Source organism: Hyperoodon ampullatus (genome assembly GCF_949752795.1).
Source record: "Hyperoodon ampullatus genome assembly, chromosome: 8".
NCBI classification, from domain to species: Eukaryota; Metazoa; Chordata; class Mammalia; order Artiodactyla; family Ziphiidae; genus Hyperoodon; species Hyperoodon ampullatus.
In genome coordinates this window covers 68,445,764-68,470,601 of record NC_136921.1, presented here as the reverse complement: position 1 = coordinate 68,470,601, position 24,838 = coordinate 68,445,764, and the positions used below count along the sequence as shown (strand labels likewise).

Sequence of the window (24,838 nt, the reverse complement as noted above, 5' to 3'; positions counted from 1 at the left end):
TATTTCAAGAAAGGTTAAAAACACAACTGAAATGCAAAAAGATTTGTGCAGTATACGGAGAAAGTGCTCTGGCTGACAGAATGTGTCAGAAATGGTTTGCGAAGTTTCATGCTGGAGATTTCTTGCTGGACAATGCTCCACAGTTGGGTAGACCATTTGAAGTTGATAATGATCAAATTGAGACATTCATTAAGAACAATCAGCCTTATACCATGAGGGAGATAGCTGACATACTCAAAATATCCAAATCAAGCATTGAAAATCATTTGCAGCAACTTGGTTATGTTAATCGCTTTGATGTTTGGGTTCCACATAAGTTAAGCGAAGAAAACCTTCTTGACCCTATTTCCACATGCGATTCTCTATTGAAACATAATGAAAACGTTCTGTTTTTAAAACAAATTGTGACAGGCAATGAAAAGTGGATACTGTATAATAATGGGGAATGGAAAAGATTGTGGGGCAAACAAAATGAACCACCACCAACCACACCAAAGGTTGGTCTTCATCCAAAGAAGGTGATGTTGTGTATATGGTGGTATTGGAAGGGAGTCCTCTATTAAGAGCTCCTTCTGGAAAACCAAACGATTAATTCCAACAAGTACTGCTCCCAATTAGATCAACTGAAAGCAGCACTAGATGAAAAGAGTCCAGAATTAGTCAACAGAAAACACATAATCTTCCATCAGGATAACACAAGACCACATGTTTCCTTGATGACGGAGCAAAAACTGTTACAGCTTGGCTAGGAAGTTCTGATTCATCTGCCATATTCGCTAGACACTGCACCTTCAGATTTCCATTTATTTCAGTCTTTACAAAATTCTCTTAATGGAAAAAATTTTAATTCCCTGGAAGACTGTAAAAGGCACCTGGAACAGTTCTTTGCTCAAAAAGGTAAAAATTTTGGGAAGATGGAATTATGAAGTTGCCTGAAAAATGTCAGAGTGTAGTGGAACAGAAGGGAGAATACGTTGTTCAGTAAAGTTCTTGGTGAAAATGTGTCTTTTATTTTTACTTAAAAATTGAAAGCACTTTTTGGCCAACCCAATAAACTGTCTTGGCTTGTCAAGGTCATATTTATCAGAATCTGGATTAAGACCCAAGTCTGTTGATTCTTGTTCACACATCATTAATAAAGCCAACATGTTTTCTCCCAGAGAAGGGAAATATGGTGTTTTCTGAACCTTTATACCTATCTAATACCCTGGCACTGCACGGCCAATGCTTAGAGATATTGATGGCCTTAGGGTCAAGGGGAGGCTGACACACATAAATCATGCTGTGGCATCCTTGAAAAGGAAGATAATTTTGCATATAATGGGATGAAACATGGTAGCTAATCGCAATAAACACATTATCAGTTGGAGTCTTTAAACAAGGAATTATCTTTAAACAGTGTTAATATTTGGATGTGATAATCTTGCCAAGGCCAAAATGTTCTAAGCAGAGGAAAATACACATGTGGAAATTCAGAAACTGAAACAGCTGATTCCTTTGGAGAACAGCACGTTCTTCAGTTTAGCAGGGGAAAGGGGCATGGTAGGAGATGGGGAAGTGATCAGAAATGAGACCAGAGGGAGGCACGAGCCAAGTCTTCTTTGCAAACCTAAGGAGTTTGAATTTTTATCCTGAAGTTAGAGGGCACCTCTTAAGGGCCAAGAAACTGTCTACAGCATGTTTCTTTCCATAATTACTTCAACTTTCATGGCTCTTTTCAGGAGTCCTCTAGTTCATGAACTTCTATGACTCCTTGGTCCAAATAAATTCATTTATTTGAGAGAATTAAGGACTGCAATCTATTTTTTAAAATAAATTTATTTATGGCTGCATTGGGTCTCCGTTGCTGCATACGGGCTTTCTCTAGTTGAGGCAAGCAGGGGCTACTCTTCATTGCGGTGCGAGGGCTTCTCATTGCAGTGGCTTCTCTTGTTGTGGAGCACGGGCTCTAGGCGCACAGGCTTCAGTAGTTGTGGCACATGGGCTCAGTAGTTGTGGCTCACGGGCTTAGTTGCTCTGCGACATGTGGGATCTTCCTGGACCAGGGCTCGAACCTGTGTCCCCTGCACTGGCAGGCAGATTCTTAACCACTGCACCACCAGGGAAGTCCCTGCAATCTGTTCTGAAGGAAGAGACTTTTTAATTTAATGGCAAAGCGTGTGTGTGTGTGTGTGTGTGTGTGTGTGTTTGTATTACCATATATTTAGTATACCTTGCCATTAGGTGCTATTGGGAGAATAAATAAATAGAAATAAATATATACAAGACCACACACATATATACACATTTTTGAAATAATTATTTATTTACCTATGTTTCAATAGCACTCAATGCATAACATTAGATTTAAAAGTCTCCTCCATGAAGTAAGTCAGACAAAGACAAATATCGTATGGTATCGCTTATATGTGGAATCCATGAAACCAAAAAACAAAACACATACAAATGAACTTATTTACAATACAGAAACAGTCTCAGAGACTTAGAGCACGAACTTATGGTTACCAGGGGGGAAGGATGGGAGGGAGGGATAGTTAGGGAGTTTGGGATTGACATGTACACACTGCTATATTTAAAATGGATAACCAACAAGGACCTACTGTATACCACAGGGAACTCTGCTCAATATTATGTAACAATCTAAATGGGAAAAGAGTTTGAAAAAGAATAGATACATATATATGTATAACTGAATCACTTTGCTGTATACCTGAAACTAATTATGACATTGTTAATCACCTATACTCCAATATGAAATAAAAAGTTAAAAAAGTCTCCTCCATAAGGAACAGATTGTAGCCCTTAACTCTCTTCTTTATAGAAATTCCACAGCAGCCACAAAATTAAAAAATTTAAGAGAAAAATGCATTCATAGAAGGACTAAAAATCAGGAAAACGCCATCATCAAGCAGAAATTTTGAAAAATTCCAAAGAGAAACAGATATGGTTAGCTAAGTAGAGGAAAATACATAAGCAGGAAAGTGCTTCTGCTAAAGGTGGGATTGGCTTCGGGATTGCTCTGAACACATAGCAGTGACTGTAAGGAATAGAAAGTGTCCCTTCAGCAATCATTAGTATGATTGGGGAAGCATCCAGAGTGGTCAACCAGATCAGCCCTGGCCAGGCAAGAGGGAGACAGCAGAACTGTTCCCTCCTAACTAGAACAGTGAGGGTAAGCACTTGGGCCAGAGGCAGGGCACTACGCTGGGTGACTTTTTTTTTTTTTTTTTTTTTTTTGCGGTACGCGGGCCTCTCACTGCTGTGGCCTCTCCCGCTGCGGAGCACAGGCTCCGGACGCGCAGGCCCAGCGGCCATGGCCCATGGGCCCAGCCGCTCCGCAGCACGTGGGATCCTCCTGGACCGGGGCACGAACCCGCGTCCCCTGCATCGGCAGGCGGACTCTCAACCACTGGGCCACCAGGGAAGCTCCCTGGGTGACTTTTTACCCTCAGAAAGGAGCTGGTATTTCCAGAAGATAAGCTACTGTAACATTCCCAATAGGCATCAGATTCAACTCTTTCCCAGCAATAACTGGTGCAGACTCTGTTGAACAGAAGCAGAATTCTCAGACAGGCAAATGTGGTATCTCAAAGACATGGAGGAACTGAAAAGCAAGCATCACCAACCATTAAAGGAATAATCACAACCGTGAAAGGGAAGTACTTAACTCAGCTAACATCTGTGGAAGTTGAATTTATAGAGCAAGAGGTAAGAGTGGGTTGTAACCATGAAACAAGAACAGAATATTATGAAAGAGATCCAATGAACAATGATGGTAATGAAAAATATGATAATTGAAACAAAACCTCAACAGATGAGCTGAATAGCAGAATGGAGACAACTGAAGACTGAATAAGACCTGGGATATAGAAAAGAGAAATTATCTCGAAGCCTAATAATGCAAAAGGACAGAAACATGAAAAGTATGAGAAACATTGAGAAGTGTCTTATAGCCCCCTAGATTTCACATTTACTTAGGTAGATCCTAAAACAATGAGGTTGAATATATTCTTGTATGCTTATTGATCATTTGTATTTCTAACTCTGGGACTCTCTTTTTATGCTAGGCTGAACTACTAAAACCAGGTGGATTTTAAGGATTGGCAAGAATGGTGACTCAGACTTGTCTGAGATCAAGGATACGATACTGTAGGGATGCTCCTTTCTAATGCACCTCATAGTTATCATGAAAGTGTGTCTAAAGTTTGGTCATCTCTGCTACCTGTAAGAATGTGGAATTCCTCAGATCAGGAGGTCCCAGAACTGTGGGCTTGTTATCCCTTTTTGGCTTGGAGAGGAAGAAATGAAAGTCAGGAACATCAGCACTCATGAGTCTACTTTATGGTCATTTCAAGTACTACAAGGACATATTTCCATGTTTCATTTTTGCTGTGCCATTGGATCTGCTCAGAGTTTCAGTGCCAGAGACCTGCACATTGCTTTTCACACAACTTTTGCCATCTTTCATTGGGCGTTGATATTTGCCATTTCTAAATGTACCACATACATCTATGTTTCCCCTTCCTCCACCAGAAAACAATCTATTCAAAATTTTGTTCCCTCTCCCTCATGAAACCTTCCTTTATCCGCCACAGGTAGAATGAATTTCTCTCAGACTATCTTAAGAGTTCATTTTTATGATAACATTTTCTGAATCAAGAGTCAATTCAGGACATATCATTGGCACATCAGTAAGGTTTGTTGAGCAAATGAACAAATATATTCTTGAAAACAGCCCTGTTTTGGTAAAGCCCTGCCACAAACATAGTTATTCCATTGAATTCACCTTCAACCTCAGAAGCGTACCCATCATAATAATAATGATAACTTGTAAGAGAGAGACAGTGTGGTACTGAGAAGAGAACAGATTTGAAATCAGATGGATTAGCTCTATGACCCTGAGCATGTTTTTTGTTTTTTTCTTTTTTTTCTGAGCATGTTTTATCTCACTGAACTTCAGTTTACTTGTCTGTAATATGTGGGTAAATAGGTTGCAGGGTTCCTGTGAGATTTCTGTGAGCTAACACATGGGAAGTACCAGGCATATAACAGGCACTCAGTAAATGCCAATTCCCTTGGTGCTTTATAGCATATTTTTCAAAGAAGTCCACATTGATTATTCCATTGGAGTATCACAATCCAGGTGACATTCTTAATTTTGGAAAATTAGTTATGGTACATGACTACCGGTCCCAGAATATATAATTTGCAAATTAGAATAAAACATAAATCTGTATTTTAAAAGGTCTTCCATTTAAATTGTCATTATCCTTATATCTCTCCCCCTCACCAATAGAGCAGGGTGGAGATGGCAGCAGAGGTGCAAACCAACTGGCAACTGAATAACTTCAAATTCCCTCTCCCTCCCACTCTCCCTCCCTTCCTCCTCCTTCTTCTTCTCTTCCTCTGTCTGACACACACACACACACACACACACACACACACACACACACACACACGGCTTGAGGAAATAAAGAGAAGAAAGACATTTCAAGAAATAGTGTACATTTAGGACTCTGCAAGTGGAATTTCCTCTCTTTCCCTTCTTGGCTTTTATCCCTCTCAGCTAGTCAAAGAAAATGTGCACAGCTGGATGTGAGAGGCGGGGGAGTCCTGTATACTCTGACTGCTGGCCCATCCCCTCCTCTGCCTGGGATTTCCCAATTAAGAAGCGATGAGGAGATGGAAGAAGAAATTTTTAAGGGAGGACAGAGAAGGTTACTCTAAACCAGGGAAAAGGAAGCAGGGAGACTCAGAATGCAGGCAGACGTCTACTGCTCTCTTTTCTTTTAGTTAATAACAGTTACTGCCAGCTGTTACTGCTGCATTCAGATCTTCCTGGGTTTTTAAAAAGTGTATCTCAGGGACTTCCCTGGTGGTCCCGTGGGTAAGACTCTGCACTCCCAGTGCAGGGGGCCCGGGTTCGATCTCTGGTCAGGGAACTAGATTCCACATGCAAGCCACAACTAAGAGTCCACATGCCTCAACTAAGAAGCCCACACGCCACAATGAAGATCCTGGATGCCGCAACTAAGACCCAGCACAGCCAAAAATAAATAATAAATAAATATTTTTTTAAAACGTATCTCAAATTTTCCTTATTTCTGTCATCCTTCCTGGCGTGCTTGTGGTTATAGAAGTTCATTAGTAAAAGCGGCAAACATGACTTCTTTATTAAAATTGATTTTTTTTCAAAATAGTCAATATATTATAAAATAGAGTTATTTTATTCTTAAATATTTAATACAATTATAAGTGGTAGTGTGACATCTCAGGCTACTTGCCACTACCAGCTCATGCCCACTCCTTGCTAACCTGGCTGCCCTTTTGCTTGGAACAAATTCCACTTTAGCTTCCTAAATATTTGTCTCTATGTCAGCCTTCTTGTTTCATCTTCTTTTTTGCCAGATTAGGGGGTTTTGGTGGTTGGGGGGAGGGAGTGCTGCAGATAGGCAATTGTTTAACTTGTCTCTATGTTACGATTTTAAAAGCAATGTCAGGAACTGTCTCCCACCTCTCCAGACACATCAAAGGTCTCACTATTGATGAGTATGCCTTTCCACGCTGCTGTGTTTTTGCATAGTGATATGTAACTCTGGAGAACTGTGACTAACTTCTGAAATTTTTCTCTCTGACAGATGAACTTTTATTACTCTTCAAAATCCTATCCAAATGCCATCTCTTGTGAAATGATCTTTGCTTCTTTTGAGCAGTTTATTTCTTGAATCATTTCTACTTCTCTGTTCCCATAGTGCACGGAACACATTTCTACCATGCATACTATGGTATCCTTTTCATTTCTGTCTCCTCCATGTAGACTGTGATGGGTCTGAATGTTTTAAGGACTTTTAATACATAATACCAGCTTGCTCTCTAGAAAGGTATGCACTAATAAACACTCCACCATCAGTATGAGTACCATTTTTCTTCCACTCCAACAAACACTAGATAGAATAATTTTTTAAAGTTTTGCTAATTTGGTAGACCAAAACTGGCATCTCATTATTATTCAAACTTACATCACATGTGGTGAAACACTGAACAATATGTTTTGTGTAATAATGGCTATTTGTGTTTTGAACTAGTCATATTTTGAGCTCAATTCAATTCTGTTATTTTATTATTAAGCACTCCACCCACCCCAACCTCTTACCCCATTCTGTTTAGCCCTTCTGGGGATTATAGTACTTATTTGCAAAACATCGCACTATGGTGATCTGATTAAGTTACTTCATGGGAAAGTACTATTAAGGCCATAATATTTTCCTGGAAAACAGCAGTGCTGACTTAATTCTTTGTGGTTATCTCTGCCCAGTCACACTACTTCTGAATTACACATCACTACCAGTAAGTCCAATAAAAATTTATTCCAAATGAAGTATCACTAATAAATCTGGAAATAATTTGAAAAGTCCCTGGAATCAGTGGAAATATTTTTTATGCTAATAAAATTTTATAATATATTTTATGTATTTGTGTTGAAGAACCTTATCAGGGAAAGAGGAAGTGGATTTAGAAAATGGTTAGAAAGTTTGTCAGTATTTGATTTCACGTGAATTTTAATAGTTCCCTGTTAATGGCATTAGTGATAGTGGACTAACAATAACAGCAACAACAATAATAACTAAGATATATTGAGTGTTTAAAAGGTGATGGGCATTGGGAATTCCCAGGCGGTCCAGTGGTTAGGACTCTGCACTTGCCCTGCCAAGGGTTCAGGTTCCATCCCTGGTTGGGGAACTAAGATTCCAAGCCTAGCAGCGTGGGCAAAAAAAAAAAAAAAAAATGATGGACATTATTCTAAAGGCTTTACACATTTTAGCAGATTTAGTCTTTATAACTTAATCTACCCATCTCCAGCCTACTCAGTTTCCTGAGAGCTGAGGTTTACAAACAACATTGTTGGAGTCACTTGCCATCTGGCCTTTAGGGTGTCTGGCCAGTGGGAAACAGGTAGGAGATTGGAGGGAGGCAAGAGGAGGGAGATTGGGGCCTATATTTCCTGGCCTCCTTCCCTCAGCTTGAGGCAATTATCCGCATCCTCTGCTAAAGGATGCAGCTCTTGTCTTGTAACCATTTGCGAGAATCTACCCTCTGCATGCTAGGAATTCATTCTTCCCTTTGTGCCCTGGTGGTAATAGGCTCCGCTCAAACCTACATAGCTGGGCTTCCCTGGTGGCGCAGTGGTTGAGAGTCCGCCTGCCGATGCAGGGGACGCGGGTTCGTGCCCCGGTCCGGGAATATCCCATGTGCCGTGGAGCGGCTGGGCCCGTGAGCCATGGCCGCTGGGCCTGCGCGTCCGTGAGCCTGTGCTCCGCAACAAGAGAGGCCACAACAGTGAGAGGCCCGCATACCGCAAAAAAAAAAAAACAAAACAAAAACCTTCACAGCCAGTTCCTTTATTAAAGCTTCTCCTGGAGTGCACTCTCTCTTTTCCGGCCAGGATCCTGGCTGATATGCTTGACTGATAATTTATAGAATTCTCAGTTAGAAATTATCCTCCTCAGAATTTTAATGACATCAAAGCTTCATTGCATCAAGCTTTCCAGTGTTGCTGTTGAGAAGTCTGATGATATTTTGATTCCTGAATTTCTTTCTCCCCAACCCCAGAATCTTGTTAAATCTTCTCTTTGTCCCTGGTGCTGTGAAATTTCATGAAGTTGTATGTTCTTCGAGAGACTTTCCCCACCATTGTTTTGGATGGTGGGCTCCTAGCATCTGGAATACTCAAATATTGGGAATTTTTCTTTTTTCTCTTTTTTTTTGGCCATGCTGTGCAGCTTGCGGGATCTTAGTTCCCCAACCAGGCAGGGATCGAACAATGTCCCCTGCAGTGGAAACGTGGAGTCCTAATCACTGGACCATCAGGGAAGTCCCTTGGGAATTTTTCTTGATTTATTTGCTGTTTTCTCCTCTCTGTTTCTCAAGTTCTCTCTTTCTAGCATTCATATTACTGTATATTAGATGTTGGAACTTATTGTCTTATCCTCTAGTTTTCCTGATCTCTTCTTCTGTCTTTCACACTTGTCTTTTTTGTTTACTTTTTGAGAGATTTACCTAACTTTATCTTCCAACACTTCTATTCAGTTTTTCATTTCTGCCATCATTCCTCTCCCTGCTCCACCCTCCAACCCCCTGAGATTGCTCTTATTCTCCTGGAATGAACCCTTTTAAAAGTAGATATTTATATTTCATGGATGTACAGTCCTTTTGACTGTATAAGGATATTGGTTTGTTGGATTTTGAAATTTTCTTCTCTCTACTTAGTCTCTGTTGCCTCCAAGTCCCTTTTGTTCATTTGTTTTCATCACTGTTTTTTGTATTAGATGCTTTCTCAATTTCTGGTGACCCTTGAGTGTTTGCTCATACTTAAGAATTGGAAGTAAAAAAAGGAAGACCCAGAGTACACAGGTGAGTCTTGTTGGCCGGGATCTTCATTTTAGGGTGATTTGGCCGGGCTGTGTTGTTGTGAAAGGTAGCTTAAGTCTGAGCTCTTAGACTGGTCCTATTCCCCAGATAAGAATCTTCCAATAACTTGCTTGGAAGAGATAGTCTGGCTGCCATTACCTGGAAGCCGAGTGGGGAAAGAAACCAGGGCCTCATCATTCATTATGAAAATATCCACTTAATACCTCTGTTTTGAGTACATTACTTCTACTCTCTATTGTAACTGATCTTGTCCTGTCCAGAGATCCTCTATTTTGCCCTCTTCAAAGGGGGAAAACAACCCTTGAGTCTTCTATAGGAGGAGAAGAGCAGTGATTAAGCTGATCAGAGTTGGGGTATGGATCTGGGAGTTATGATGATTACTCGACACACTTTCAACCAATTCGCACATTTTTTACCACTTATGCAAGTATATGACACTATCAATTTTTGAGCATTTTTCTTTTTCTCTACAGTGTAATGGTTACTTCTCAGATTCCCTCACTACTAAGACAGGATCAAGCTTCCTTGTTCTGCTAAGGTAGTTGCCACTCACGTCTGTTTTCTAGCATCCAAAATCTTCATATTAGATAAAGATCTTTTAAAATATACCCATTTAGTGTCATTTTAGTGGGATTTCAGGAAGGAGAGAATAGTAATGCATTTGTTAAATCCACCATGTTTACCTATTTAAACCTAATTATAACTTTCTATTGCTGAAAAAAAAGAGATCCATAATAACCTGTTGTTTGCCTTCTATATACTTTAAAACACTTCCTTCCCCAATATGTGGCTGTTTATTGATTGCTAATGAAACAAGACCACTTTACAATTGTTGATACTGGTAAGATATATTATTCTTATATGAAAACGAGTGATCTTCTGAAAAAGCAAGGTAACTCAAGAACTGTGCTCTGATATCACTGTGAGAATATCATATTAACAAGTTAATAATAGTCCACAATTTTGCCCTTAGCCATGGCCACCATGCAAACTGTGGCATTTTGTTCTAGCACTCTCATCTACCTTTTGAGAAATCTCCCAATACATGTATTTTCAGTGGGAGACAGTAGCCAACTTGGCCTTGACAGATTCAGGGGACATATGGCTTTGGATCTTCCTATTGGACACTGTCCTGCACTTTGTCATGCAAGGTTGTGAGGTCAGATCTATCACAGAGGCCGAGGCCTTGTTGTCCTCTTAGGTGACCATTGCCATGGTTTCTGTTGCTCAGCCTGGTCATACTGTCCACCCTGAGATTATTCCCATTTCTCAAGTGGGGCCATCTGGCCTCTCATCAATTCGGTCAGCCCTGATGACCTTCTAATAAATTTCTTTTTTGCTTAAGATAGCCAGCCATGATTCAGTCACTTGCAGACAAAACCCTTGACTGATAAACATGGCAACAAAAGGAAGGCTATTTGCAAGTGCCACTGGAGGCTGGATGCTGGGATGGATAGACACAAGTTCAACAAGTCTTCAGAAAATAAATTGAAAATTCTTGCCCCATTAGGAATGGATGGCCAGTATCCCCTGCCTATGAAAATGATGGTCGACTTTTTACAATCTCTGCTGCTTACAGTCTAAGAGTAGATCAATGCTCACTTCTGTGCCTCTAAAACCCCATGTTAGTTTTATCAGAGCCAAAGAAAATGACTCACTAATGAGCACCAGATTTGCCTTTGTCTAAAACGCCAAGAGAGTTGTTTAGTGATATGTGGGAATAATCCCTGAAAAATAGTATAAATCTAAAAGAGTCCGTAATAAATTAGGTGGGAAACAAAAGTCATTTTTGGTCGGCCAATATTATATTACTCCTATACATTCAGTTAAATACGTTCAATTTGACTTATAAGAGTTACTTGAGGTTGGCAGCAATCTAAAACGCACACACAACATCTTAAAATATTACAAGTACTAAAGAAATGCATGAAACGAGCTTAATGTAAAAACAATTTGAACAATACAGAAATATATAAAGTGAAACCAGAAAGGCCTCTTCCCTAATCCTCATTCTCCCCAATCTACCTCCAATCCCATTCCCTTGCCATACGTAATATATATGTTATTCCTACATACCTCTACACACCTTGGTAGATCTACACATTTTTACATGTTTGTAACCTTATTATACGTGTTACTCTGTGACATGTTTTCATTTATCCAATACATCTTAGTGATCTTTTCATGTAAATACATATAGATCTCCTCCATTCTTCTTTTTTTTTTTTTTTTTGCATAACAAGTTTATTTTTAAAAGGCATATAGACAGTAAACAAAGTAAACATCCCATCGAGATCTTAAACTTCAGCCAAGTGTTATCTGTCCTAGAATTGCTCCATTAAGTTCCAGTCTCTAGACGTCTTAAATTCAATAATCGTCATCTTCATCAGAGTCCATTACTTTTCTTCTGCTGAATTTAACTGTTGTTTTCTTTTCTGTTTGTTGGCTTACTTTTTCGAGGATTTCTATTAAACCTTGTTCTGATACCTTCCCACTTAGTTGTCCATACCGTGCCATCTGTATAAGGTAATTCTCTACTGCTTTAGTTTTCTCAGGCTTTACAAGTGCTAAGTTACTTAATCGGGCCCGGGCTGACTGATCCAGAACTTGGGCTAAGATACTGTTCCTCATTTCTGCTTCCCTTTGCTTTGCTTCCTGTTGTGCTACATCGCCAGGGTCCCCGTGCTTCGCCTGCAGCTCGGCCAGCCTGTGCTTCCTCAGCGCCTCGAGCTCCTCCTCCGCCATGGTGCGGCCGTCCGGAGAGAGCAGCCGCGGCCACGCTCCAGCCCACTCAAGAGACCGCTGGCAGCCCCTCAGCGCGCCCGCCGGCAGCCCCTCAGCGCGCCCGCCGCCCTCCCCACTCCTCCATTCTTTTTAATGATTACAGAGTATAAATAATATGTCTAGGGCTTCCCTGGTGGTGCAGTGGTTGAGAGTCCGCCTGCCGATGCAGGGAATACGGGTTCGTGCCCCGGTCCGGGAAGATCCCACATGCTGCGGAGCGGCTGGGCCCGTGAGCCATGGCCACTGAGCCTGTGCGTCCGGAGCCTGTCCTCCGCAATGGGAGAGGCCACAACAGTGAGAGGCCTGCGTACCACAATAATAATAATAATAATAATAATATGGCTAAACACAATTAACTTGGTGAGTCCCACATTTATGAACTTTTGTTGTTTTGATTTTTCTCTATACAAACAACGCTAACATGGATATCCTGTGTTTTATATTTCTATATGCATTTAAGTTTTCTGTATGATAAACTATTCCCAGCAGTAGAATTGTTGGTTAAAGGCTGTGCATGTTTAACACTTTGAAAGATCCTGCCCCCCCAAAAGATCTGCTATGACTTTAATTTGCATTTCTATGTTTACTAGTGGGTTTGAGCATCTTCATTCATGTCTTTGTTTGTGAAATTAACTGTTTATACTATTTGTGCACTTTCCTGTTGGCTTGGTTATCTCTTTCTTGTTGATTTGATTGAAAAACATATTTATAATGAACCATGTTCATTCTGTGCAGTAGAAGTCTGTAAACAAATGGCAGTTTTACCTCCTTACCCACATTTGCCTTAATTGAAGCAATATAAAAGCCTAATGGCTTACTCAACTTTTTAAACTGCAATGTCAAGGAGTCAATCAGTGCCAGCCATAGGCATCAGTCCAACTTGTACTATATGTCACAAAGTAATTTAAAAAGACAAAAATATGACTGAAATAGTATTGTCTAGATAGCTCTTTTAAATTATATACATTTAATTAATTTAAAAATTAGGGTATTTGGAGACCTAGATAAATTTATTCTAAAATTTATATGGAAAGGCACAGTCCCAAAATAACTAAAAGCATCTTGAGGAAGATGAATAAAGTGGGAGGAATCACTCTATCTGATATTATGGCCTACCAAGTAGCTATAGTGATCAAGGCAATGTGGTACTAGCCGAGGGGTAGACACACAGATAAATAGAAGCCAGAAATAGACTCACAGAAATATGTCCAACTAATTTTTTTTAAATAAATTTATTTATTTTATTTTTGGCTGCATTGAGTCTTCGTTGCTGTGCGCAGGCTTTCTCTAGTTGCGGTGCGTGGGCTTCTCATTGCAGTGGTTTCTCTTGTTGCGGAGCATGGGCTCTAGGTGCACAGGCTTCAGTACTTGTGGCTTACGGGTTCTAGAGCGCAGGCTCAGTAGTTGTGGTGCATGGGCTTAGTTGCTCTGCAGCATGTGGGATCTTCCTGGACCAGGGCTCAAACCCACGTCCCCTGCATTGGCAGGCAGATTCTTAACCACTGTGCCACCAGGGAAGCCCTGTCCAACTAATTTTTGACAAACATGAAACAGTAATTCAATTGAGGAAAAACAGGAATAGACTTTTGTTACTGAACCAGGCTTGTTTTGCCTGATGCACAACAAGGTTTGCAGCAAAGAGAGGGTTTATTTGCAAGGCAGACCGAGGGAGGAGAGACAGGAGGACAAATCTCAAATCCACCTGCCCGAAGGCCGGGGGCTTGGAGCATTTATAGGGTAAAGAATAAAGAAACAGGGTAGTCTGAGGTATAGGGAGCGTGGGGAGTGTGAGGAAAGGTGACTGGGAAAAGGTGTAATAATCGTGGTTCTGTACAAGCATGACTAAGCTATAGGCCTCTGCACATCCCAGAGGTCACCGAGTGGACACTTTTGTGGGCCCAGTTGAAGGGTTGGTGGTCCCATCCAGTCTTAACCAGCTCAGCTGGAACTAGACACAGCTGACTCTTGGCTTGACTCAAACTACCTGCAGCTGACTCCAAGTTTGTGGAATGATTACTCAGGCAAACATCTTTCTGTTCAGGCTATGTGCAGCTTGGAGGACATGCAAGTCTTTTGTAGCAACAATTAAAATCCCTTGATTAGTGAAGGCATGTTATAGGGGAAATGGATTTAACTAATGACTATCCCCAAAATGGTGCTAGAGCAACTGGATATCCATAGGTCAAAAAAGGAACCGAGACTTAAACCTCACATCTTATTAAAAATTAACTCAAATGGATTATGTACTCAAAGGCAAAATGTAAAACCAAACTTTTAGGGAAAAAACAAAACAAAAACAAAAACATGAGAAAACCTTCAGAATCTAAGACTAGGCAGAGACTTTAGAATCAAAGGACTAGGTCTTAGATTGGACCCTAAAACACTATGTGTAAAAATGAAAAACTAGTAAATTGGCCCTCATCAAAATGAAAAAATTTTTTCCTTTGCTCTAGGAAAAATGCTGTTAACAGGATGAAAAGGCAAGCTACAAACTGGGAGAAAACTTTGGAATTCATATATCTGACAAAGGACTAGTATCTAGAATAGATAAAGAACTCTCAAAACTCAATAGTAAAAACCCAAATAATCCAATTAGAAAAATAGGCAAACTTATGAACAGAATGTATAACTCACTGAAGGAAGTAGATAGTTGGCAAATAAGCACATTTAGATGTTCAACATCATTAGCCATTAGAAAATACAAATTTATGGGCTTCCCTGGTGGCACAGTGGTTAAGAATCTGCCTGCCAAAGCAAGGGACACAGGTTTGAGCCCTGGCTGGGGAAGATCCCACATGCCGCGGAGCAACTAAACCCATGTGCCATAACTACTGAGCCTGAGCTCTAGAGCCCACGAGCCACAACTACTGAGCCCACGTGCCACAACTACTGAAGCCCTGCGCCTAGAGCCCGTCCTCTGAAACAAGAGGAGCCATGACAATGAGAAGCCCGGGCACTGCAACAAAGAGTAGCCCCCGCTCACTGCAACTAGAGAAAGCCCGCGCACAGCAACAAAGACCCAACACAGCCAAAAATAAATAAATAAATAAATTTATATATAAAAAAAAGAAAATACAAATTTAAAACTGCAATGAAATATCACTATACATCTATCAGAATGACTATAATTAAAAATAATGACAACACCAAATGCTGATGAGAATGCATATAAACTGGAATGCTCATACGTTGCTGGTAGGAATATAAAATGGTAAGCCCATTCTGAAAACAGATTGGTGGTATCTTATAAAATTAAACATGCAAAGACAACCCTCAGAATGGGAGAAAATATTTGCAAAGTCTGATAAGGATCTAGTATCCAAAATATATAAAGAACTCTTACAACTCATCAATAAAAAGGCAACCCAATTTAAAATATGAGAAAAGCATCTGAACAGACATTTCTCCAAAGAAGATATACAAATGGCCAATAAGCACATGAAAAGATGCTCAATATCACTAGTGATCAGAGAAATGCAAATCAAAACCACGATGAGATACCACTTCATACCTACTAGGATGGCTAGAATTAAAAAGTCAGATAATAACAAGTGTTGATGAGGATGTGGAGAAATCAGAACCTTTATAACACTGCTGGTGAGAATGACAAATGGTGCAGCCACCTTGGAAAACAAGGTGGCTGCACCATTTGAAGTTCCTCAAAAATTTAAACATGGAGTTACCATATGACCCCGCAATTCCACTCCCAGGTATATGCCCAAGAGAAATGCATATATATGCTCATGCAAAAACTTGTACATGGATGTTCATAGCAGCATTATCCATATAGCAAAAGATAGGGACAAGCCAAATGTCCATCAGCTGATGAGTGGATCAACAAAATGTGCTGTATCTATATAATGGAATATTATTCAGCCATAAAAGGAACAAAGTACTGATACTTGTTAGAACATGAATGAGCCTTGAAAATATGCTCAGTGAAAGAAGCCAGTCACAAAACCCCCACATAATTACACATATATGAAATGTCCAGAAGGGGCAAATATAGAGATAGAAATTAGATTAGTGGTTGTTTAGGATTGGAGGGTTGGGGAGGCTGGGGAATGATAGCCTAGGGATGTGGGGTATCTTTTTTTTTTTTTTTTTGAGGTATGCAGGCCTCTCACAGTTGTGGCCTCTCCCGTTGCAGAGCACAGGCTCCGGACGCGCAGGGTCAGCGGCCATGGCTCACGGGCCCAGCCGCTCCCGGACCAGGGCACGAACCCCTGTCCCCTGCATCGGCAGGCAGACTCTCAACCACTGCGCCACCAGGGAAGCCCTGGGGTATCTTTTTGAGGTGATGAAAATGTTTTAAAATTAATTGTACTGATGGTTGCACAACTCTGTGAATACACTAAAAATCATTGAGTTGTACACTTTAAATGGGTGAACTATATTTCAATAAAACTGTCACAAAAAATACCTAAACGTTCAACCACTATATGGCCCCAAAATTGTACTCTTGGGCACTTATCTTAGAGAAATGGGAAGTGTATGTCACTTAAAAATCTGTACCAAAATGTTCATAGCAGCTTTATTTGTAAGAGCCAAACCCAGAAAGAACACTGATGTCCTTCAAACAAACTGTGACACATCTATTCCTTGGAGTACTACTCAGGAATAAAAAAGAATGAATTATTGTGAATCACAGACACGTGGACAGACCTCCAGGGAATTATGCTGAATGAATAAATCGAATCCCCAAAGTTCACATACTGTATGATTTCATTTATAAAAAAATTCTCTAATGACAAAATTATAGAAATGGAGAACTAATTAGCCATTTCCAGGGGTCAGGGGGTGGGGTCGGGGGAGGCAGAGGGAGGTGGGTATGGCTATAAAAGGGCAATGTGAGGAATCTTTGTGGTGAGGGGCCTGTCCGGTTCTTGACTGTATCAATGTCAGTAACCTGGTTGCGATGTTGTTGTACCATAGTTTTGCAAGACGTTCCCATTGAGGGAAACTGGGTAAAGGGAATATGGGATCCTTCTGTATTATTTCTTACAACTGCATGTGAACCTATAATTTTCTCGAAATTAAAAGTTTAATTAAAGAAAAAAGACTAGGCACAACGAGGGCAGGAGTTTTGTATAATATTTAACAGAAAAATCGATTAGTAAAAAAATTATGGTAGATATCTTCAAGTCAACTGTATATTCAGAAAAGTTCCTTCTTGGAAAGGAAGCATTCATTTCAACACCTTAATTTCTTTTAATTAAATTAATTTTTTATTTTTTTTGGCTGTGCCATGTGGCTTGTAGGATCTTAGTTCCCCGACCAGGGATTGAACTCGGGCCCTCAGCAGGACCACCTAACCACTGGATCACCAGGGAATTCCCTAAATTTAATTTTAAATTTTTATCAGACTTTTAAAAGTCAGACAGTTCTAGGGGCTTCCCTGGTGGTGCAGTGGTTAAGAATTCACCTGCCAATGCAGGGGACACGGGTTCGAGCCCTGGTCTGAGAAGATCTCACATGCCGCAGAGCAACTAAGCCTGTGCAGCACAACTACTGAGCCTGAGCTATAGAGCCCGCGAGCGACAACTACTGAGCCTGCATGCCACAACTACTGAAGCCCATGTGCCTAGAGCCCATGCCCCACAACAAGGGAAGCCACTGCAATGAGAAGCCCACGCGCCTCAACGAAGAGTAGCCCCTGCTCACTGCAACTAGAGAAAGCCTGTGCGCAGCAATGAAGACCCAGTGCAGCCAAAAATAAATTAATTAAATAAAATTTTTTAAAAAGTTAAAATAAAAAGTCAGACAGTTCTATAAGACAAAATATAGAGATCTTTTGCCTGACCTCTCTTTAATCTAATCTGCCCCACCCCTTCAATTCCTACTTTGAGTCAATCATTTTAGATACTTTCAGTAGTTTCTTTAGGTATTTACCTCTGCCTTTCTATTATAAAATGCTTATACTACCATTTCTAAAGCTTTTACTTTTAGTTATTATCCACTGATTTTCTACCATAAAAAAATAAGGATTTAGGGGCTTCCCTGGTGGCGCAGTAGTTGAGAGTCCGACTGCCGATGCGGGGGCATGGGTTCGTGCCCCGGTCCGGGAGGATCCCACGTGCCGCGGAGCGGCTGGGCCCGTGAGCCATGGCCGCTGAGCCTGCGCGTCCAGAGCCTGTGCTCCGCGACAGGAGAGGCCACAGCAGTGAGAGGGCTGCGTACCGCAAAAAATAAATAAATAAATAAATAAATAAATAAATAAGGATTTAGCTCTCGTATCTCCTTCCTATCATCTCCACACTTCCCCACCCTCATCCTCCCAATATAATTATACCATAAATATAAACAAATATTTAAGTGCTTACACTATTGTGACTATGTAAATACTCTCCTTAGCTGAGCCAGGTAGTATACTGTGGTTAAATATCCATTCTTGTACACGGTGGATATTTTCTCTGAAGATAACATCAATACTTGCCTTTTTCCTGTTTGTTTAGTTTTCTCTGTATATATTGTTATTTCAGCTCTAAACTTCCCACAGAATAATAAGGCTGCTTTCAATATAGGCAAACATATTAACTAAACTATCTGTTCAAATTTGCTTGGAGACATCTCTGCTAAAGCCGTCTGCAGAGGAGGGAAGGTCTGTTTCCTGGCTGTGCAGGGGTGGTGAGGAGATCTAGTGGTCGAACTGCTTTTATGCAAGCCACCAACCTCTTGTTTTCAGCCTCATCTGTTTCCCACATTCAGAGACAACTTGTGGCTCTAATTTCTGGGCTTTGAAGGATTTGGCAGCCTAATCAGCATGCTTCTTGGCATCCTCCATCCTCCCTCTTACTGCACATTTCATTTCTTCTTCCTCTAAGTCAGTTATCCTACGTCTGTTTTGTTAATGTCTCTTAGCTATTATCTCCTCTCCCATCCTCATTATGCTTGTAAATTTTTGAGGTTTTCTTTAAAAAATTTTTTTACCATGATTTCAGTGAGATTTTTGGGTAAGGACAATGAGGGCCAATAGGTGTTTTGCTTTGCCATATTTGAATGGCAGTCCAAACTTTTTGCATTCTAATATGAATATAAATGGTGATTGCTTCCCAATGATCAAGCTTATGGAACGCCTACATTCTTAGGGCATCAGAAGACAACTGTGGCTCTGCCTGCTAATTGTTCTCCACAGATTTCTGGCCAATGGAAAATTAAAAAATTGATGAATACTAATTCTGCTACCTGGCACATAGACATGGACAATGTGGATGAGATGGCAGAGCAACAAAATAAAAAATCTGAATCCTTGACACTATGGTGCTCTCACATACTTGTGCTTGGAAAATTATGTGGGAGAGAAGTTTACTTTAACTTCTGTTTTATACAAACTTCTCTCATTGCTTTTTATTTAGTTATTTGGTTGGTTTACTGCCACCAAACCAGTATCTTACATAATGAACACAATATTTTTTGCTAAGAAAATCAAGGACATGAGAACAATCATGAAGAGGAAGGCAGAAAAAGAGAGGGAGAAAGATAAAAGAAATATTAAGAATAAGTTTTTCCAAAAAAAAAGAGGATAAGCATATGGGAGGTGGGGCAGTGTGGTAGAAATGAGTCAAGTGGAGAGTGGGAAGCCCTTGGGGTCATAGAGACCTAAGAGAAACCCATCTCTGTCATTCATGGGCTCTGTGGGGCACAGTAGCTTACCCATCACAGCAGCACAGTACCATTCTTGGGCAATTCACTCAGCTAGAGTGTAGCTGGAAAGGTGTTTTTAGAGAAAACTGATGGGGGAGAGGCTTTCAACTACTCTTACTCGTATTGTGGGCTTCCTCCCCTATTGCTACCATTCCTACTTGTTCCTAGGAAAATAAATGGTGAAATGAAAAAATCTAAATAAAAGAAGTAAAATTTAAAATAATTAATATTACAGAAACAAAGAAAATATCTGAAGGATAACTTTAATCAGATTTTAAACTCTGGAATAAAAAGATTAAAATCAGTTAAAAATGAAAATATGTCATGATATAAAAATAGAAATTAGGGGCCTCCCTGGTGGCGCAGTGGTTGAGAGTCCGCCTGCCGATGCAGGGGATACGGGTTCGTGCCCCGGTCTGGGAGGATCCCATATGCCGCGGAGCGGCTGGGCCCGTGAGCCATGGCTGCTGAGCCTGCGCATCCGGAGCCTGTGCTCCGCAACGGGAGAGGCCACAACAGTGAGAGGCCCGCGTACCACAAAAAAAAAAAAAAAAAAATAGAAATTAGATAAATTGAAAGATAGAAACTACAAAGTTAATTAAATCAGAATAAATTATAAATACAATTTTTAAAACAATGTAAATGTGCCATGGTATATCCTCAGTAATAAAGAGTAAAATCATAGTTGGAAAAAAATGTTTTTCCTATGAGTGATTTTATACTTCATTAAAATAAAACATCACTCCTTTAAAATTTAGAGTATGAAAATTCTCATTCTGCTTTTAGAAATCTTTCTAAAAAGATCTCTGTGCACCATGTAACTTTGATTTTTTTCTTTAATATAAAAATATTGGAGAAAAAATAGCATCATGTTCTACTTGGTAGCTGACTAATCTTAGGTTTATTTTTATTATTAGTGAAAAATAGAACTCTTTCTTCCATTCTTATATCTTAGTCAGACATGATATCATGCAAGCTGATTACATTAAAATAGTTTTTCTCTGGTGATTCATCATCTTTCTCATTTCTTGCACCACCATGTCTAAGTTCTTGGGTTGGAAGAAGATGACGTTAGACTGATATGTTTTATTTAACATTGATTAAAAGAGTTCAGATAATTGACATTACAACTTTTGTTTTTAAGAACTAAGCCTAGATTACTTTTATTTTTATTTATTTCTTTATTTCTTTAATTTATTTTTGGCTGTGTTGGGTCTTCGTTGCTGCGCGCAGGCTTTCTTTAGTTGCAGAGAGCGGGGGCTACTCTTCATTGTGGTGTATGGGCTTCTCATTGTGGTGGCTTCTCTTGTTGCAGAGCATGGGCTCTAGGTGTGCGGGCTTCAATAGTTGAGGCATGCAGCCTCAGTAGTTGTGGCTTGTGGGCTCTAGAGCACAGGCTCAGTAGTTAAGGTGCACGGGCTTAGTTGCTCCACGGCATGTGGGATTTTCCCGGACCAAGGCTTGAACGTGTGTCCCTTGCATTGGCAGGCAGATTCTTAACCACTGCACAACCAAGGAAGTCCTAGATTACTTTTTTTTTTTTTTTTTTTTTTTTTGCGGTACGCGGGCCTCTCACTGTTGTGGCCTCTCCCGTTGCGGAGCACAGGCTCTGGATGCGCAGGCTCAGCGGCCATGGCTCACGGGCCCAGCCGCTCCGCGGCATATGGGATCCTCCCAGACCGGGGCACGAACCCGTATCCCCTGCATCAGCAGGCGGACTCTCAACCACTGCGCCACCAGGGAGGCCCCTAGATTACTTTTTAAAGATGTATGTTTATTTTTGCTTTATTATTCTTTTCTTTTCTTTTATTTTCTTTTTTTTTTTTTTATTATTCTTTTAATGGAGGTATAATTTACATAAAATGCACAGACCTTAGATGTCTTCTTCAATGAGTTTTGACAAAACAAGACACAGAACATTTTCAGCTCCACAGAACTCTTCCTGATGCTCATTTCCAGGCAATACCCTTCAAACATCCTGCGTTAAACATTGTTCTAATTTCTGTCATCACAGATGAGTTTTACCTGTTTTAGGATGTCATATAAATGGAATCATATAGTGTATATTCTTTTGCAGCTATTTTCTTTTGCTCAACATAACTGAGTAAAATTTTTGAGATTCATCTATGTTTCTGTGTATATCAGTAGTTTGTTCTTTTTTTATTACTGAGTAGTATTCCATTGTATGAAAATAATACAATTTAAAAATCTATTTTCAATCAGTATTGTGAAAATGACTATACTACCCAAGGCAATCTACAGTTTCAATGCAATCCCTAACAAATTACCAATGACATATTTCGCAGAATTAGAACAAAAAATCTTACAGGTTGTATAGAAACACAGAAGACCCTGAACAGCCAAAGCAATCTTGAGAAAGGAAAATGGAGCTCGAAGAATCAGGCTCTCCAACTTCAGACTATACTACAAAGCTACAGTAATCAAGACAGTATGGTACTGGGACTTCCCTGGCAGTCCAGTGGTTATGACTTTGCACTCCCAATGCAAGGGCCCAGATTCAATCCCTGGTCAGGGAACTAGATCCCACATGCATGCACAACTAAGAGCACGCATGCTGCAACTAAAAGATCCCATGTGCTGCAACTAAGACCCGGCACAGCCAAATAAAAAAGAAAGAAAGAAAGAAAAAAAGACAATATGGTACTGGCACAGAAACAGAAATATAGATCAATGGTACAGGATAGAAAGCCCAGAGATAAACCCACTCACCTATGGTCACCTAATCTGTGACAAAGGAGGCAAGAATATTCAGTGGAGAAAAGGCAGCCTCTTCAATAAATGGTGCTGGGAAAACTGGACAACTACATGTAAAAGAATGAAATTAGAACACTACCTAACACAAAAATAAACTCAAAATGAATTAAAGACCTAAATGTAAGACTAGACACTATAAAACTCTTAGAGGAAAACACTCTCTGACATAAATCACAGCAAGATTTTTTATGACCCACCTTCTAGAGTAATGAAAATAAAAACAAAAATAAGCAAATGGGACCTAATTAAACTTAAAATCTTTTGCACAGCAAAGGAAATCATAAACAAGATGAAAAGACAACCCTCAGAATGGGAGAAAATATTTGCAAATGAAACAACGGACAAAAGATTAATCTCCAAAATATACAACCAGCTCATACAGCTCAATATCAAAAAAACAATCAAAAAATGGGTGGAAGACCTAAATAGACATTTCACCAAAGAAGACATACAGATTGCCAACAAACACATGAAAAGATGCTCAATATCACTAATCATTAGAGAAATGCAAATCAAAACTACAGTGCGGTATCATCTCACACTGGTCAGAATGGCCATCATCAAAATATCTACAAACAGTAAATGCTGGAGAGGGTGTGGAGAAAAGGGAACCCTCCTGTAATGTTGGTGGGAATGTAAATTGATACAGCCACTGTGGAGAACAGTGTGGAGGTTCTTTAAAAAGCTAAAAATAGAACTACCACATGACCCAGCAATCCCACTACTAGGCATATACTCTGAGAAAACCATAATTCAAAAAGACACATTTACCCCAATGTTCATTGCAGCACTATTTACAATAGCCAGGACATGGAAGCAAGCTAAGTGTCCATCAACAGATGAATGGATAAAGAAGACATGGTACATATATAAAATGTAATACTACTCAGCCATAAAAAGAAATGAAATTGGGTCATTTGTAGAGGTGTGGATGGACCTAGAGTCTGTCATACGGAGTGAAGTAAGTCAGAAAGAGAAAAACAAATACTGTGTATTAATGCATATATGTGGAATCGAGAAAAATGGTACAGATGAACCTATTTGCAGGGCAAGAATAGAGATGCAGATGAAGAGAATGGACATGTGGACACAGGGGAAAGGGGAGGGTGGGATGAATTGGGAAATTAGTTTTGACATAAATACACTACCATGTGTAAAGTAGATAGCTAGTGGGAACCTGCTGTATAGCACAGGGAGCTCAGCTTGGTGCTCTGTGATGACCTAGATGGGTGTGGGGGGGAGTGGAGGTCCAAGGGGGAGGGGTTATATGTATACATACAGCTGATTCACTTCATTGTACAGTAGAAACTAACACAGTATTGTAAAGCAATTATACTCCAATAAAAATGGTACTGGCACAGTATCATGGATAGATGTGGTAGGCAGCTTCTGGCATGGTTCCCAGTGATCCTCACATCTAGATATTTATAATCTTGTGGAATCCCCTCCCTTCAAGTGTGGGTTGGACCTCGTGACTTTCTTCTAATGAAAAGAATATAGCAAATGTGATGGAATGTTGCTTCCAAGAGTTGGGTATAAAGGACTTGACTTCCATGTCTCTCTCTAGTTTTTCTTTCTTGCTTGTTTTAAAAAGCAAGCTGCCATGTTGTAAGCTACCCTGTGGAGAAGTCTACATAGCAAGGAACTGAGGGAGACCTCCCACCAGCAGCCAGTGAGGAACTCTGGCCATCATTCCAACAGCCTGTGAGGAACTGAATCTTGCCAACAACCATGAGAATAAGCTTGGACATGGATCCTTCCCCAGGTCAAGCCTTGAGATGATGGCAGCCCAAATCAACACCTTCATTGAAGCCTTGTGAGAGAAAAGACGACTTCTTTTTGTTGAGATTCTTTATCCACAGAAACTGTGAGATAATAAGTGTTGTTTTAATCCACTAAATTTTCAGGTAACTTGTTATGCGGCAGTGGGTAACTGTTGCAATAGGCATTTAGGTTGTTTCCAATTTGGAGACTATTATGAATAAGACTGCTATGATTATTCTTGTAGACTTTTTGTGAATATGTTTTATTTAAAATGTGTTTCTTGTAAATAGCATAGAGTTGGGTTTCCTTCCACCTCCTCCGCCCCCCGCCACCCTTGTCTGACAATCTCTAGCTTTTAATTGGCGTGTTTAGTCTGTTTGAACTTAATGTAATTATTGATATGGTTGGGTTTAAGTCTACCATTTCATCATTTAGTTTCTAT

The 24,838-nt window shown here is 40.1% G+C and overlaps 1 protein-coding gene across 1 annotated transcript; it reads right to left on the bottom strand.

Annotated features, from left to right (window-relative positions):
* Positions 1 to 11,656: 11,656 nt before the first annotated feature.
* On the bottom strand, positions 11,657 to 12,236 carry LOC307056876 (programmed cell death protein 5). The gene has a single exon (XM_079709861.1). It carries the CDS (start codon positions 12,172 to 12,174, stop codon positions 11,797 to 11,799), a length of 378 nt encoding a protein of 125 aa, XP_079565987.1. The 5' UTR covers positions 12,175 to 12,236; the 3' UTR covers positions 11,657 to 11,796.
* Between the last annotated feature and the right edge of the window lie 12,602 nt (positions 12,237 to 24,838).

What these genes read in the sequence shown, in the direction of transcription:
- LOC307056876 (XM_079709861.1), bottom strand. Translation starts at nt 12,174, where the DNA reads ATGGCGGAGGAGGAGCTCGAGGCGCTGAGGAAGCACAGGCTGGCCGAG.